Source organism: Octopus sinensis, linkage group LG2 (assembly GCF_006345805.1).
Source record: "Octopus sinensis linkage group LG2, ASM634580v1, whole genome shotgun sequence".
In the NCBI taxonomy this organism is placed as follows: domain Eukaryota; kingdom Metazoa; phylum Mollusca; class Cephalopoda; order Octopoda; family Octopodidae; genus Octopus; species Octopus sinensis.
In genome coordinates, this window is record NC_042998.1 from 205266560 (window position 1) to 205283856 (window position 17297).

Sequence of the window (17297 nt, forward strand, 5' to 3'; positions counted from 1 at the left end):
ATGAGGCGTCATATCGACTGAATGTGGATTACTTTGTCCGTCAGAACGAGATAAATTTACGTATACAAGGAGTCCCAGCCAAATCATTACAGTCCCAGCCAAATCATTACGATGGGAAGAGACCCGATGGATATAGAGTTCTTTTGGTGGCGCGAGGGTGGAATAATTTTGCAGAGAGAGAGTTTGAAAAGTTCGTTAGAAAAGCTAAGAGACCTAATCACCATTGAGAGTGAGTGTGACCATTCTGAGAGTATAGTAGTTAGAATGAGCATTAAGGGGCGAAATGTTAGGGTTAGGGTTATTACTTGTGCAAAGGGTTTCTCCATCAGAGTGAAGCATATAGATGACAGCTGTGTAAAGATGTGCCAAGCGCTCAAGAATATAAAAGATGGCTTGGGACGAAGTGGTGAAGACAGATCTCAACCATGACGACTGACAACATTTGATGTTAGAGAAAACTTGTTCCAGGACTGTCGCTAAGCCCTTGCAACTCCTACGGTTGCAGGGGAACTCCGCAGTTGCGGGGCCCCATATTAAGATCAAAGTACGTAGAATAGTCGTCTGTTTACTTTGGTTAAGATGTTGAACAAGAATTAAACTATGTTAGCAGAGTAATCCAAGAGAAGTAAGCAGTTAATCTGTTTAAACACACAGCAAATACAGAAGCTCCAGAAAACTGGGGCGGCTGATTTGCATAGCACGAGTGTCAAACACTTAAATTTCAGCGGTTGGTCAACGGGGATCTCGGTCCACCTAATATCAAAGTATCCACATCTGGCATATGTAATACATACATACATACATACATACATACATACATACATACATACATACATGTTGGTGACCGCAAGGAACCATAAATTTTTGCAAGAACTACGAGATACGGAGGACACGCATGACATAACACAAGCATTCGGAATAAAGGATAACCAATGAAATACTTATATTCGCAACTACTAGAGACAATTACATAAACTTTATGTGGGATGACGTCAGCAGCTGGGGATCTGACCGGAAGGGGCAGGAGTGACGCGCGCGCAGGCAGGGCAGGATTCAGCCTTTTCGATCGAGGTCGCCGAGGGAGTAAGACGCGTGAGCCCGTTGTTAAGGTAGGGGAGAAGCAGCTGCTATTTCTAGCGTTCGGATCGGGCTGTGTCGAAGGATCCCTTACCGCTGAAGGGTCTCCGTCTGAGCGAAGAGAAGCTCGGTGCCTTTATTTCGAATCTCTCGCATACACTTTAAAAAGAAATATGTTAAAGATATGGAGTCCTTGAGGAAGGACTTTTCCACACAAATATATGAGGGCCTCATAGACATTACCCCGCAAGCCCCAGATGAAGAACAGGAGCGGGTAAGCAAATAATTCTTTCTATGGACATTCTTAATGTTGGATGCATAAATGTACGCGGCCTGAGGTCGATTTGGAAACAAGCCCGTTTCCTACATCACCTCAGGTCGTCGCATCTTTTGGATGTTATAGTGACGACAGAGTCGAGGTCGAGCAGTCAGAGGGATTTCTCTCCACACCGAAATGGCTACGAGTACCGAGGCCGGCGAGATTATCCAGAAGTGATTGAAAAAAAACTAGATGGTCTTATCCCTTGTTCTTGGTTAAGAGATAGGTGCTTCATCTAGGGGAGGGACACAATCTGTGACTCCTTTACTCCCTCCCACAATCTGGGGGCTGCGGTAAATGAAGGGTCACTGCTTCTGTAACCGAACGGAAGAAAATCCTTAAGTACCTGACAGAGAACCATCTCATCCAGCTTGAGACGTTTAGATGGTCTGGGTCTCTAACAGCGAAGTTCTTGTCATTGTCGAGGCGTCAGGTGATGTCCGTGACGGTGCTTAGCTGTTCCAGCGCCTTCGCCTCGCCATCGCCTCTCATAATACCGTGTTGGCTTGCTTCGGTAGGCTCTGTTGAACCTTGTGCTGTGCGACCAAGTGACGTACTTGGTACTGAATTGATATGCTTTTGCCTTTTCTTTTCGTTTTTCTTTTTCATTCCTTGTTCCTCTTTTTCCATTTTTCTCCCGGTTTTGGATCTATATTTTTAATGTGGTTTTGTGTTGTGTAATTTTCTAGTAAAAGTAAATATATATACATAAAAGGAAAAAGATATTAAGTATTGGGGTCAATTTGATAAAAAAAAATCTCCCGTGTAGTGCCCCAGCATGTCCGCAGTCTAATGACATCGTTTGTAGAAAACATAAATCTGGAGAGGAAGCACACTCTAAGATGTAGAGCAGTATATTATTTTTTACTGGGGAAAGCCGGTTTATGGGATTACCCCGGGTTTCCTGTTCATAAAAGGGTTTAACTTTATGGCGTATCGTCAGACTTCAAAACCTGTTGGCCTATCCCATAAACCATCCTTCCCCCCAGTAATATATATATATATATATATATATATATATATATATAATAATAATAAATATTAGGGAATAAATCCAAATTTACAGGGAAAAAATCAGATTTAGGATTAAATCCAATTTTATAGTAAAATATTATAAAATATTATTAGAGACAAAACCACTATTTTGCAAAACAAACAAGGAAAGACTTAATCAATACATAAAATTTTAATAAATAGTCAAAAAAAACGCCACTACAATTGTTTCTTGTCTTGATCGACAATCTTCAGGTGGACTTCCAATCTAAAATATCAATATTTTAAAATATAAAAATAATAATTTTAAAATAATTAAAGTATGAATGAAAAAATATAAATATAAACTCATAAAAACATATAATGATAAAATCTCCCTTTACTAAACTCTATAACATACCTATATTGCAATCCCCCTAACCTAAACATTCACACACAAATACACACACGTAAACCACACACCCACGACATATACAAATACCCACACCACTTACACGATTGCTATATAGGTATGTTATAGAGTTTAGTAAAGGGAGATTTATCATTATATGTTTTTATGAGTTTTGGTTTATCATGGTAGGTTTGTTAAGGAATTCGTAGTAATTTGTGTCTATTTGCGATGTCTGTTGTTTTATTGCATTGTTTCATTCATAATTTTTAAGTAGTGTTCGTTTTACCAAGTGAATATAATTTTTAATTCCATTTATTCTATTTCTCCGTTCATAATTTTAAGTGATGTCCGTTTTCTAGAGCGTGAATGTGGGTTGTATGTGTGTGTGTGTGGGAGTATGAATAAGTATTGTGTTGAAGTATTTAGCTATTTTATTTATTTATAGTTGCCTAGACGTTTTTATGTGTATGTATAGGGATATATATATAGGGGTGTGATTTAGTGTATGTAGTTAGATATGGTTATATATAATTAGGTATATGTGTATGGGTGTATATATAGTTTATTATTATATTATTATTTTTTTGTTTTGTTTTATATTTTATATTTTATATTTAATTGTTGATAGGTTTATTTTAGTTTATATATTGTTTATATATTGATTATATATGGATTATATATAGGTTATATATGGATTATATATTTATATTTTTTCATTCATACTTTAATTATTTTAAAATTATTATTTTTATATTTTAAAATATTGATATTTTAGATTGGAAGTCCACCTGAAGATTGTCGATCAAGACAAGAAACAATTGTAGTGGCGGTTTTTTTTGACTATTTATTAAAATTTTATGTATTGATTAAGTCTTTCCTTGTTTGTTTTGCAAAATAGTGGTTTTGTCTCTAATAATATTTTATATATATATATATATATATATATATATATATATATATATATATATATATATATATATATATGTATATATACAGGGATATGACGCATTCTTGTCTGTCTCCTGTCAAAGCTTGTTTCTCCAGCGTTCACCACATCTCGTTATGGCTTAACAACCCTTACCGTTTATTTTCACTGACCTGTTTTTGTTACCAACTTTGACCCTTCTCAAATCCCAAATTTATTTAATTTGCTTTGCAGAAGCAACTGTTTGACGAAGACGCAGCTTATCGTAATGCTCGAAATGCAGAGTGGATAAAACAGCCGACAACTGATGAAGGGTCGTTCTTTATGTTGCCTGCCTTGGTTTCCGTTTGCTTGTTTCGTTGTTCGAAAAAAAAAGTTCGTTTTCCATAGTTTCGTATTTCATATTGTTTACGTTTTTTAATGTCCAGTACCTATATATGCATATGTATATACATATGTAAGTATGTACATGTATGTATATATGCATATATATAGCATTTATATATATATATATATATATTATATATATAATATATATATATATATATATATATATTGCTCTCTCTGCAATTCCTTGTACATCGGACAAACGGGACGCCGCTTGGCTGACCGGTTCGCGGAACACCTTCGTGACATCCACCTTGCGAACGACACACCGGTCTCACGCCATTTCCGCTCCACCGGTCACTCTTTGCAACACCTATCTGTGTTCGGTTTGTCCTTACACAGAGGCCATCCGGATTCCCGTTTGCGCCGTGAACAGGAATTAATCTTCTCTCTTCGCTCTTATACGCCATTTGGTCTCAATTCTCCCCCCTCCTCACCTATCTTTTCCCCCCCGACCCCTACTTCTTCAGTCCTTCATCCTTTCACCCCTACCCTTCTTCCCTCTTCCCTCTGCTCCCTCACTCCCCTTCTCTCTCCCCTCTCATCCTTCCTCCCCCTCCCCTCCCCCTCTTCTCACTACACCACACGACTTTACACATCACATCATATATGATGTGCCATACTAATACATACACCAACTAATACATACTAATACGTACTAATACATACACCAACCCTATACATACACACGTCCAGACCCCGCATACGCACTTATACTCTCTCATACACACACACACACACTTATACATACTAATACGTACTAATACATACTAATACATACACCAACCCCATACATACGCACGTCCAGACCAATCCTACGCACTAATACTCTCTCATACACACACACACACACACACACCCGTATACATACTAATACATACACCAACCCTATACATACACACGTCCAGACCCCTCCTACGCACTATTAGCTGGTCCTTCAACCCTATTATCTCCCCTTATTTCGCTCTCGCGTCTCATGTTTGATCTTTGACCTCTGGCCGAAATCAGATCGCCATGTTGATTCGTTAGCTACTGCACGCATTTTTTTTCTCTCCTTCTTTCTGTGTTTTTTTTCTCTCTGTGTATCTTTCTGTTGAAGAGCGTAGGCTCGAAACGTTAAAGACTTGTTTTATTTATATTTCCTGAGCGCCATACTAATACAATTGTTCGTTTGTTTTCCACCTGCCTTCGTCTTTTGTCTATTTTCATAAAGCTTCCCGTTATATATATATATATATATAATATATATATATATATATATATATATATAAAGGTATGTAGAAAAATACAACATGGACAAGAACGTATAACTCTTAGAAGACGATACAATAAACACAGACAGGACATTCGAAACCCTCAGTCTTCAGTCAAGAACCGGATCATCGTAGTAATTTCGGCTATATATATATATATATATATATATGTATATATATATATATATATATATATATATATATATATATATATATATATATATATATATAAATAAATATAAGAGAGTGGTCACTATATGGCTCACTCTAGCACTAGTTAATCCAAAAGGTTTCAACCACAAAAATACATGTTTCCTATGAAAGTCAGTACGATTGTTAGCTCACACGAACAGGGCAAATAAAAAATAACAAAAATACTAGTGCTAGAGTGAGCCATATAGTGACCACTCTCTTATATTTAGTTTTGTAAAAATATTATAAAATATTATAATAATCCAGGTTTCTCGGAGCACTGGGCCACTTGGTGTTGAATAGATATACTATTAAATTAGTATCTAATTCTCTCACCCTTATTATTAATTATATATATATATATATATATATATATATATATGTATTTATATGCATAGATAGCATTTTTCCGATGGCCGGATAACTGAAGAGATGGCGGCGTGGATTTCCACGTCGGAATCCGAAACTCGGAGTTTTATCATGGTTACCGAATAATTGTCACATATCACATTTACAGATATATGTATATATATATATATATACACAAAAGAAAAATATTCCTAGATTTTCATAAGTTTTTTAATAAAGGGCTTACCCCCCAACCATATTGAAGTGTGTGGAGAAAAAAATTGAAAAATCCCCTTCAAATCGGAGAAAATCCCAGTTATGTGGGCGACCTGGGAAGGAGAAAAGAAGTCTTTGTTGTTCGCCAAAGTGATATTGGGTACTCGTTGATAGAAATGAAAGGGAAATCCGAAAGTGAAAGATCGCCCACAAATCGAGGAAATGAAAAAGAATCCCCATTGAACCAGTCAATTGTTTTCGGGAGGTTTTCCTCTGACCTTTTCCTGGGATTTTTATCCTTGAAGTTGTAAAACAAGTGTAACGCAACACTGAGGCAGGGATTCGTTAACAACAGTAACGCTACATTGGGACATGTAACCAGTTGTATATTAGTTACAAGTATGGCGGCAGAAGTTGACATTCCTGGTAAAGTAACTGTTAAAGTTATATATTTTATAATTCTTTAACAAATTGGAATTCTTGTTTCCATGGTGAATCTAAATAAACATTACCCTTCAGAAACAGACATTAATGTTTTATTGACAGTTTTATTCTTTAAACGTTATTTAATTATCGGTTGTCAAGGCTTATATCTTATTAGAACATGTTTATTATATGTTAGAAAGCCATTCTCTGGGGCACTTACGTATGGTTATATTTATTTTCGTGGTGTATTATAATTATATTATTATTATTAACCTATACAATTAAACATTCATTTAATGTGTCTTTATTAAAATACACTAAAATGCACTGTATTTTGCCGAACCACTTCAATGAAAGAGTTTTAATGTTTTTTCCCCTCGTTGTTTGTGAGATTCTAAAACATAAACAAATATATATCAGCGCGGAATGGACTCTACATTCACGTCGTCACCAAAGTAGCCACATTATATTTGTTCTATATCTAAGTTCTTTTAGGACAGTTTATTTTGAACCGTCCCCTATGTGGAACTTTGTCGAAGATTTTATCAATTACACAGATTATTCTGGCTTTTTGAGTTTGGAGACTCGGCTAGTTGGTATTCTAGGAATAAATTAATTTTCATATTCGATGACAATAACGCAGTTCATAATTATGTTAGTTGCGGATTATGCAGTTTAGAGACGACATTTCAGAACTACCCTGAGATGTAGACAGTGCATATATTATTAGTAATCAGTGTCCACGTCTCAGGGTAGTTCTGAAATGTCGTCTCTAAACTGCATAATCCGCAACTAACATAATTATGAACTGCGTTATTGTCATCGAATATGAAAATTAATTTATTCCTAGAATACCAACTAGCCGAGTCTCCAAACTCAAAAAGCCAGAATAATCTGTGTAATTGATAAAATCTTCGACAAAGTTCCACATAGGGGACGGTTCAAAATAAACTGTCCTAAAATTCTAGGGATTTTTTCCGACGTATAACAAAACTCTCCAAAAAATTATTGCCACGCCACAGTTTCTATCGATTTTTGATAATAATTTCTGCAATAACATTCTAGAAAGCAACAGATGTTTGGTGATACTTGTTAAGTTTTACGAAATTATTTAGTAATTGATTTTAAATGGAATCGGTAAAAAGATTTTACAGAAAGTTTGATTGGAATGTTAAATTCAGTATCAGATTAAATTGTCAAAATCGATAACTCTTTGTGGTGATCAGGTTGTGATTTCCAAGTGCAAGGTACATAACTCTGCTTGTTTCAGCAGGCTTGGTTGACAGGAAGACAGCTCTCACATCATGGTATCCGCCGAGGTCGACTTTGCCTTTCATCCTTTCGGGGTCGATAAATTAAGAACCAGTTACGCACTGCGGTCGATGTAATCGACTTAATCCGTTTGTCTGTCCCCTCTATGTTTAGCCCCTTGTGGGTAGTAAATAGGTAGATAACACATCAAATTGAAGGAGGTTCTATATGGTTGTGTTATCTGCTAGAATAAGCAGCCGAAATTTCTCCAAACTTGTTCCTTATTTTAAAAATGACATCTGATGTTATCTTCATCATCATTATCATTTATATGTCTACTTTCCATGCTGGCATGGGTTGGACGGTTTGACAAGAATTCAATGTGTCACAGAACCACTTCTAAGTCCTCAGTTTTCGCATGGTTTCTATGGCTAGATGTTCTTTTACAAAGTGTATTGGGCGCTTTTTACTAGTGAAGTCACCATGTGTCATGCAAAACTAAAGAGTCTCCTTGACTGAGAGAGAAGATGGGAGATCGAGTGGTTGCTTTCTGTGAGGCAGCGAGCTGGCAAAATCATTTGTACGCCGGGCGAAATGCTTAGCGGTATTTCGTCTGTCGTTACGTTCCGAGTTCAAATTCCGCCGAGGTCGACTTTGCTTTTCATCCTTTCGGGGTCGATAAATTAAGTACCAGTTACACACTGGGGTCGATATAATCGACTTAATCCGTGTGTCTGTCCTTGTTTGTCCACTCTGTGTTTAGCCCCTTGTGGGTAGTAAAGAAATGGGTGTTGAGAAGTTAGAGTATGATGGGGAGGGGCAGGGACAGGTTTGCTGCTGTGGAGGAGATTCTATGTTGTATTTTACATGGGCAGATAGGGAGAGGTTGGAGGGGAGTTGAAAGAAGAGGTGAATGTTGTGGTGGTGATGAGGTGCCAGGTAACATATCCAGGAAGATGAATAGAAGAGAATGGGGTGGATAAGGTTATGAGATTGTGAGGGGAGACTGAGGGATCGATTGAAAAGGGGGAGTAGAAGTGTTTAGATATATATACAGGAGTGGCTGTGTGGTAAGAAGCTTGTCTACCAACCACATGGTTCCAGGTTCAGTCCCACTGCGTGGCACTTGGGCAAGTGTCTTCTATTATAGCCTCAGGTTGACCAAAGACTTGTGAGTGGATTTGGTAGACGGAAACTGAAAGAAGCCCGTCAGCATAGGCTCGAAACGCAAAGGCTTTCTCACCTTCCCGAACATTAAACTAATACACTTGTTTGTTGTTTACACACCTGTCTTCGTCTTTTGTTTTTTGTAAATTCCAACTATATATATGAGTGTCTGTGTTTGTCCCGCCACTGTCTCTTGGCAACCGATATTGGTATGCTTACATCCCCGTAACTTAGTGGTTCCGCAAAAGAGACTGATAAAATAAGTATTTGGCTTACAAAGAATAAGTCCTGGGATGAATTTGTTCGACTAAAGGTGGTGCTCCAACATAGTGGAGGCACATGGCCTGGTGGTTAGAGCAGTAGACTCGCGGTCGAGGGATCGCGGGTTCAAATCTCAGACCGGGCGATGTGTGTGTTTATGAGCAAAACACCTAAGCTCCACGCGGCTCTGGCAGAAGGTAATGGCGAACTTCTGCTGACTCTTTTGCCACAACTTTTTCTCGTTCTTTCCTCCTGCATCTTGCAGCTCACCTGCGACGGACCGGTGTCCCGTGCAGGTGGGGAAACTATACGCCAAGGAAACCGGCCCTTATGAGCCAGGCGTGGCTCAAGAAGGAAGGTGCTCCAACATGGCCACTGTCAAATGACTGAAACAAGTAAAAGAATAAACAAACAGAGAGAGAGGATGAACGTAGTGAATGGTAAACAGAGGAGGTGTGGTGGTGGTGGTGAGGGTTGAATATTAATGGGGGAAATGATGATAAGAAGGCAGAATGGATGCTGATTGATAGTGGTGCAGGGGAGTGGGAGTGATGACTGGCAATTATAGAGATGACAGGATCAACTACTTTGATGAATGTAGTAATAGGCAGTTGACGTCATAGTTGGAATGCTTTTATCACAAGTGTTTTCAATGAAAGCTGATCCGATGCTAGGCAACAATACCAATGGCAGCTGATTGTCCAAACAAGCAAATAATAAAGATAATAAAATAGCATTCTACAAACAGGGGTAAGACATGTCTGTCTGTCTGTTTTCCCCCTCCCCATACCTACACACACATATATCAAGACAAAGTGATACAACATTTGCACACAGACCCATGTACATACATACATGTATAGATGTGTGTGTGTGCAAGAGAGAGAATTTTTCTTTACCTTTGCTTTCATAGAAGAGTAAAAATCCTTCAAACATTTGCAAGAAATTGTGGAATGAGAAGAAGATGAAAGTGTAAAGAATGAAAGGATTTGTCAGGGTTTACTGCTTTCTTTGTAGATGTCTGAGATTTTGGTTCAGGGCTGTGAATAAGGTGTAAAGTGAGTGAAAAAGAGAGCAAAAAAGGACCCCTACCACATTTGTGAGTGAAAACTTCACTTTCACCAAGAGTCTGTTGTCAGAAAAGTTAGAAGAATCAGTTCTATGTTCTATTGTAAAGACTTAAACAAAAGACCATGTGGTGATGGGTAACATTGCAGTGCTTTGGAATGGGCAATCATGGAACCTCCTTCACACACACACACACACACACACACACACACCTTTTCTCAAAACTAAAAAAGAGAAAAAGAAAGAAGAAATTTATTAATATAGATCATTGATTACTCATATTTTTCCATTGATATCTTCCAGAGACTGGTGCTGTGTTCACATTTGGGCGGTCTAGGTTTGCTGATAATATCCCTAGCAGATTCTGGGTTCGCAATGATCCAATCCTGCAGTTGGCCTGTGGAGACCAACATACTGCTTTAGTTACAGGTAAAAATTTCATGAGCACCTTGTCATTTTTTAAAAAATTGAAATATTAAAAAGAAATGAAAAAAAAATCGAAATCAAATTCGATTGCGAAGACCTGTTGGGGCAAGTGAAATTGAAACCAAACTTGGTGGCTGGCATCCATTGCCAGTGGAGCGCTAAGAGTACCGTACGAGTGAGGTCGTTGCCAGAGCAACAAGCTGGCCTCTGTGCCGATGGCACATTAAAAACACCATTCGAGCGTGATCGTCACCTGCATCGCTTCACTAGCACTTGTGCTGCGAACACGTGAAAAAACATTCGAGCGAGGTCGTTGCCAGTGCAGGTGGCACATAAAAGGCACCATTTGAGCGTGGCCATTGCCAGTACCACCTAACTGGCCCTCGTGCCGGTGGCATATAAAAGCACCCACTACACTCTCGGAGTGGTTGGCGTTAGGAAGGGCATCAAGCTGTAGAAACTCTGCCAGATCAAGATTGAAGCCTGGTGCAGCCATCTGGTTTGCCAGACCTCAGTCAAATCGTCCAACCCATGCCAGCATGGAAAGCGGACGTTAAACGATGATAATGAAATTGTATGGTTTGGAATATTTGAGGGTTTTTTTTATAACCCAAATATGTGTTAGTCACATGTTTCCAGTGGGTCACAACATTTCTAGCAGAGAAGATCACTAGGAAGTGTTGACAGCTTGGTGCAGAACAAACCAACACAATGGTCTTCTCTCTCTACAATAGTCCTTGCAAAGCCTTCATTAACTCTGATAAAGAGATAGCAACACACACAGGGAACTTTGGATAATTCTGGGAAATTTCCAATCCACTACAATTACCAGTTCCTGCTTGATAAGGAATTTTTCTTTATATTTGAAAATATCTTGTTATGTAAGATAAATGTCTTGTTTTATTTAACAAATGACCTTAAATTGTTTCTTTGTTTATTCGTTAATAATAATTAATAATTATGTTTATATCTTTGGTATGCAAGAATTTGACTTGATTATCTTGACTTTCAGAAAGTGGTCGAATTTTTATGTTTGGTCCAAATGATTGGGGTCAGTTAGGTCTTGGACACAGCCGACATGTGGACAAGCCAAGCTGTATCAAAGGTGAAGTGTCTGATTTGATTTGATTTCAATTAAATTGTTTATTTTCTATATGTGGGAGAGGAGGGGAGTGGCAGAGAATCTTGGAATATTCTTTATATTCTTCTCTAATAATCCTTTCTACTGTAGAAATTTGTTGGGGAGGGGACTGGTTGAGTACATCAACCCCAGTGTTCAGCAGGTACATAATTTACTGACCCTGAAAGGATAATAATAATAATAATAACAAATGCCCTGATGCAGTACCAGGGGCAGTGGCTCTCATGGCTTCTGATCTTAACTGATTGGAAGTGTTATCATGTTCATTGTTTTGTCTTGGTATAAAAGATGGGCTACAGCAAATATTCTGCTCAGTACCACAGATTTGCTTGTCAGTTGTTTGACTTTAACCAGTTGAGCAAGTCCCTCGGTGACTGATGATATGTGTATCTCTGATCATAAGCAGAAGTAGTGGGGGAGCATCATAGCCATGTGCTGAGAGGAGTTCTTTGGGGTTTGAATAATTCACCTCTGGAAACATGAGTGGTTCGTTCAATATCCTTAAACAACCCTTATTCAGGGACCTTTTGAACGGGATGGGCTACTCAACCAGAAGAAAATTCTAACTGGGCCCCACCTGCAAGGTCATGCGCTGTTTATCTTGATATGAGATCACCATGTCATGCACATATGGTTGTGATACAAGTGCCCAGTGTACCCTTATCAGATGGGTAGTCATGGTAGGTATACTGGGCTTCGTATATTTTACCCCAGTGCCACTTTGATGGCATGCACTGCTCTCTCATTCAATAATAATAATGATAATATTGCCATTGTTGATGGAGTAAACTGAAGTCTTTCATTTCATGAACTTCTTCCTTCATTAAAGTTGTTTTGGCAGTGATGAGGGTTGGCTAGGTCTGCAATTTGAATCAAGATTCTGTGTTGTCTCTTTTGTGAACTCCAACATCTATTTTATGTGTCCAGATGGCACAATATCATGTGGTGCATATTTTGCATGTAAGGCTGCCCCACCCCTTAGCGAGAATCCTGTACTGGGGCAACATAAAAAGCACCTGTGCTTCATCATCTGTTTTCCATGCTGGCATGGGTTGGACAGTTTGACTGAGGGCTGCACCAGGATCCATTTATCTATTTTGGCTTGGTTTCTACAGCTGGATGCCCTTCCAAATGCCAACCACTTCACAGAGTGTACTGGGTGCCTTTTACGTGTCACCAGCACTGGGTGTCATTTGCGTGACACTGGTATCTGCCACAACTGCAATTTCGCTTGGCTTGATGGGTCTTCTTCTCAAGCACAACATAATGCCAAAGGTCATTTCCAAAGGTCATTTCCAAAGGTCATTTCCAAAGGTCATTGCCTCCATGTATACTATTGAGTTTATATCGTTGGTTACTAATAAGACCTCTCCTCCCACTAACACTCCATCACTCACCCACCTCCTCTTATCCCTTTATCAGGGATCTCTCTCTGTTTATGACCCCTTCAATCATCTTACTATTCATCTCCCATCCACTCTCTCTCTCTCTCTCCTCAATCTCACTCTACTACAGTGCCATGGGTCACTGAAGATGGCACAGAATCTCTCCTGTTCACAGATAGTAGGATGGGTGGAGGTGGGTTAGCATTAAAAGGGATCTCACTGGATTTGAATTTAACCAGGAATCTCTTAAAACTTGGTGCCATATTCTCCATCTTGATTCAATTGCAACAAAATGATTGTCTTGGGCATCAAAACTCTGTGAAAGACAACACTGCACCATTTATCATCATCATCATCACCACCACCACTATCTTTATAGTTTTACTGTTTCTTTCTACTATGTTGATTCAGGGGTAAGAAAGGATGGCCCCCACCCCTCATGCCAATCCTTTTACCATTTCTTACACAGCACCAAACATTTCTTCACATCTGTTCTTATCTTTTGTTTTAATTACTTTTGTCAGCACTGAAACATGAGAAAGTGTCCCTAGTGGCTTGTGGAGGGTGCCACACCTTAATTGCTACAGGTAAGATGTGCAGTTTACCACCTTTTTATGAATTTTCCTGGATTTATCATCATCATTTAACGTCCGCTTTCCATGCTGGCATGGGTTGGACGGTTTGACTGAGCTCTGGAGAGCCAGAAGGCTGCACCAGACTCCAATCTGATTTGGCAGTATTTCTACAGCTGGATGCCATTCCTAATGCCAACCACTCCAAGAGTGTAGTGGGTGCTGTTTACATGCCACCGGCACGGAAGCCAGTCAGGCAGCACTGGCATTGACCATGCATGGATGGTGCTTTTTATGTGCCACCAGCACAGGTGCCAGTCAAGCAGCACTGGCACTGGCCACAACTACAATTCCCATTTTGATTTCAATTTTGATTTTTTATTTCTCTTGATTCAACAGGTCTCCTCAAGCACAACGTGTTACCCGATGATTCAAGGTACTTTTTAAATGGGTTGGCTCCTGTGCAGGTGGCACGTAAAAACACCATTTGAGCATGGTCATTGCCAGTACAGCCAGACTGGCCGTCGTGCCGGTGGCATGTAAAAAGCAACCAGTACACTCATGGAGTGGTTGGCGTTAGGAAGGGCATCAAGCTGTAGAAACTCTGCCAGATCAAGATTGGAGCCTGGTGCAGCCATCTGGTTTGCCAGCCCTCAGTCAAATCGTCCAACCCATGCTAGCATGGAAAGCGGACGTTAAACGATGATGATGATGATGATAACTCTTTAACTTGTTTCAGCTTTAAAACTGCAGTCATGCTGGGGCACTATCATTACACACACACACACTCAGATATGTATGTATATACATGTAGCTGAAATTTATAGAAAAACAAAAGACGAAGACAGGTGTTCGAACAACAAATAGGTGTATTAGTTTGATGCTTGGAAAAAATGGAAAAGTCTTTTATATTTCAAGCCTACGCTCTTCAGCAGAAAGGAATAAGAGAAAATAAGCAGTGAGAGAATGAAAAGCAAACTTGTAGATTGAGCGGTCAAGAATGGTGAATATATATATATATGTTAGTTAGTTAGTTAGTTAGTTAATTTGGCTCAAAAGCAAATAGCAAGGCCATGTAGGGGGACATGGAGTTAAGTACAGGGTGGTGTTCATGTAAAGAGTTCAGGCCACTTGAGGTCCAGGGAGGCTTTGAACAAAGCGGTCGTTGGCATCTTCACCATCTCATCTGGCAGCTTGTTCCACGGATCCGCAACCCGGACGGAGAAAGCTCCTCTCCTTTGATTGAGATGAAATCGTTGCAGGTAGAGCTTTTCGGAATGACCCCGCAGCCGACGCTCCGGAGCAGGAGTGAAGAACAGCTCTTTCGAGAGGTTACACTTCCCGCTTATGATGTTGTGGGCAAGAATGAGATCACATATATATAGCAGTTGTATACTGTCAACTTAACGTGACAGTCCCGTAAAGGGAATCACACCACCGCTATTTAGCCCTAGGACGCATCAACGCTTCCTGTCGGCCTTGACACATTTCCTGTGTCCTTATGTTTACAAAGGGGAGACAAGCACCCCCAACAGCCAGGCCTGCATCCAGAGACATGCTTGTTTCTGAGTCTTGCTCATCATCAGTCTGGAGTAGCATGGCCTGATAGCTGAACATGCATACATACTTATGTACATATGCACACGCACGCACACACACACACACACTGTACTGAATATATTTTTTGGATGTCCTTGTTTTGCAGATTCCGGGAAGATTTATTCATTCGGTGCCAATGGTGAAGGTCAGCTGGGCGTTGTTGGTGTTGAAAAGTCTGTGGAACCATACCATATCAAGAAATTACCATCTTGTAGTCACTATAAAGCACTGGCTGCTGGCTTTGAACATTCTGTTTGTCTTACAGGTAAGTTGGTCAGTTTTGGCTTCTGTTCATCATTTTAACATCTGCTTTTCCATGCTTGCATAGGTCATCATCATCATCATCATCGTTTAACGTCCGCTCTCCATGCTGGCATGGGTTGGATGATTTGACTGAGGACTGGTGAACGAGAAGGCTGCACTAGGCTCCAATCTTGATCTGGCAGAGTTTCTACAGCTGGATGCCCTTCCCAACATTAACCACTTCAAGAGTGCAGTGGGTGCTTTTATGTGCCACCAACATGAGGACCAGTCAGGCGGTACTGGCAACACTCAAATGGTGTTTTTTACATGCCACCTGCACAGGAGCCAGTCCAGCGGCACTGGCAATAACCTCGCTCGAATGTTTTTTCACGTGCCAGTAAGCCGATGCTGGTAACGATCACGCTCGAATGGTGCTTTTTACGTGCCACCAGTACAGAAGCTGGTTTGCTGCTCTGGCAACGATCACACTTGGATGGTCCACTTAGCGCTCCAGTAGCACGGATGCCAGTCATCGTATTTGATTTCAATTTCACTTGCCTCAACAAGTCTTCGCAAGCAGAGTTTAGTGTCCAATGAAGGACAGGTACGCATAAGGGGGCGGTTACACCCCTGGCATAGGACATGGGTTATGGCCTCACATGGCTTGCCCAGTCTTCTCAAACACAGCAAATTTCCAAAGGTCTCAGTCACTAGTCATTGCCTTGGTGAGGCCCAAAATTCGAAGGTCGTGCTTCACCACCTCATCCCAGGTCTTCCTGGGTCTACCTCTTCTACAGGTTCCCTCAACCACTAGGGTGTGGCACTTTTTCACACAGCTATCCTCATCCATTCTCACCACATGACCATACCAGCGCAGTTGTCTTTATGAAGTTAACTGAAGCAGATTTTCTATGGCTCAATGTCTTTCCTGTTGCCAACACTCGCCTGTTGTCAGTATTTTCTCATGGCCAGACATTCTTCAAAGAAGATTGGAAACAAGGCACATGGCTCGGATGGCAGTGACCCCTATTTATAACTGTCATGCAGTGTTGAGACAAGGAAACATAAATACACACACATCATCATCATCATCGTTTAACATGCGTTCTCCATGCTAGCATGGGTTGGATGGTTTGATCGGGGTTTGGGAAGCCAGGAGGCTGCACCAGGCTCCAGTCTGATCTGGCAGTGTTTCTACAGCTGGATGCCCTTCCTAACGCCAACCACTCCGTGAGTGTAGTGGGTGCTTTTTATGTGCCACTGGCACAGGTGCCAGGGGAGGCTGGCAATGGCCACGATCAGTTGGTGCTTTTTACGTGCCACCGGCACGGAAGCCAGTCAAGGTGGCACTGGCATCAACATGTATATATATATATATATATATATACACACACATATATATACAATAGGCTTCTTTCAGTTTTCATTTATCAAATCTGCTCATTAGGCTTCGGTTAGCCCAGCATTAAGTTGAAGCCATTTGTCCTGAGATTCATTATATGAACAATATTAGAAATGTCTAATGTGAAGATATCTTCTAAAATGTAGGGATTTAGAAACATTGGCATTAAAATAGAAATGGAAGATAAAAATTTACTCAGGAATATATCTTCAACTGTTTGGTAACAATATATCCTGGTATGGGGCTTTAATTTTT

General features: G+C 40.0%; 1 protein-coding gene across 5 annotated transcripts in view; it reads left to right on the top strand.

The window, feature by feature from the left end:
- Window positions 1–6441: 6441 nt before the first annotated feature.
- The window catches only part of LOC115227454 (X-linked retinitis pigmentosa GTPase regulator), a 45197-nt gene continuing 34341 nt past the window's right edge, over window positions 6442–17297 (top strand). For 4 of the 5 annotated variants that reach the window (XM_036500699.1, XM_029798285.2, XM_036500698.1 and 1 more), the window contains exons 1-5: window positions 6443–6527; window positions 10578–10703; window positions 11713–11805; window positions 13751–13813; window positions 15504–15662. In XM_036500699.1, coding sequence (XP_036356592.1) covers window positions 6503–6527; window positions 10578–10703; window positions 11713–11805; window positions 13751–13813; window positions 15504–15662 — 466 coding nt within the window. In that variant the 5' untranslated portion in view covers window positions 6443–6502. Of the gene's footprint in view, window positions 6528–10577; window positions 10704–11712; window positions 11806–13750; window positions 13814–15503; window positions 15663–17297 lie in introns of all 5 variants that reach the window. The other variant, XM_036500700.1, reaches the window with a different exon arrangement.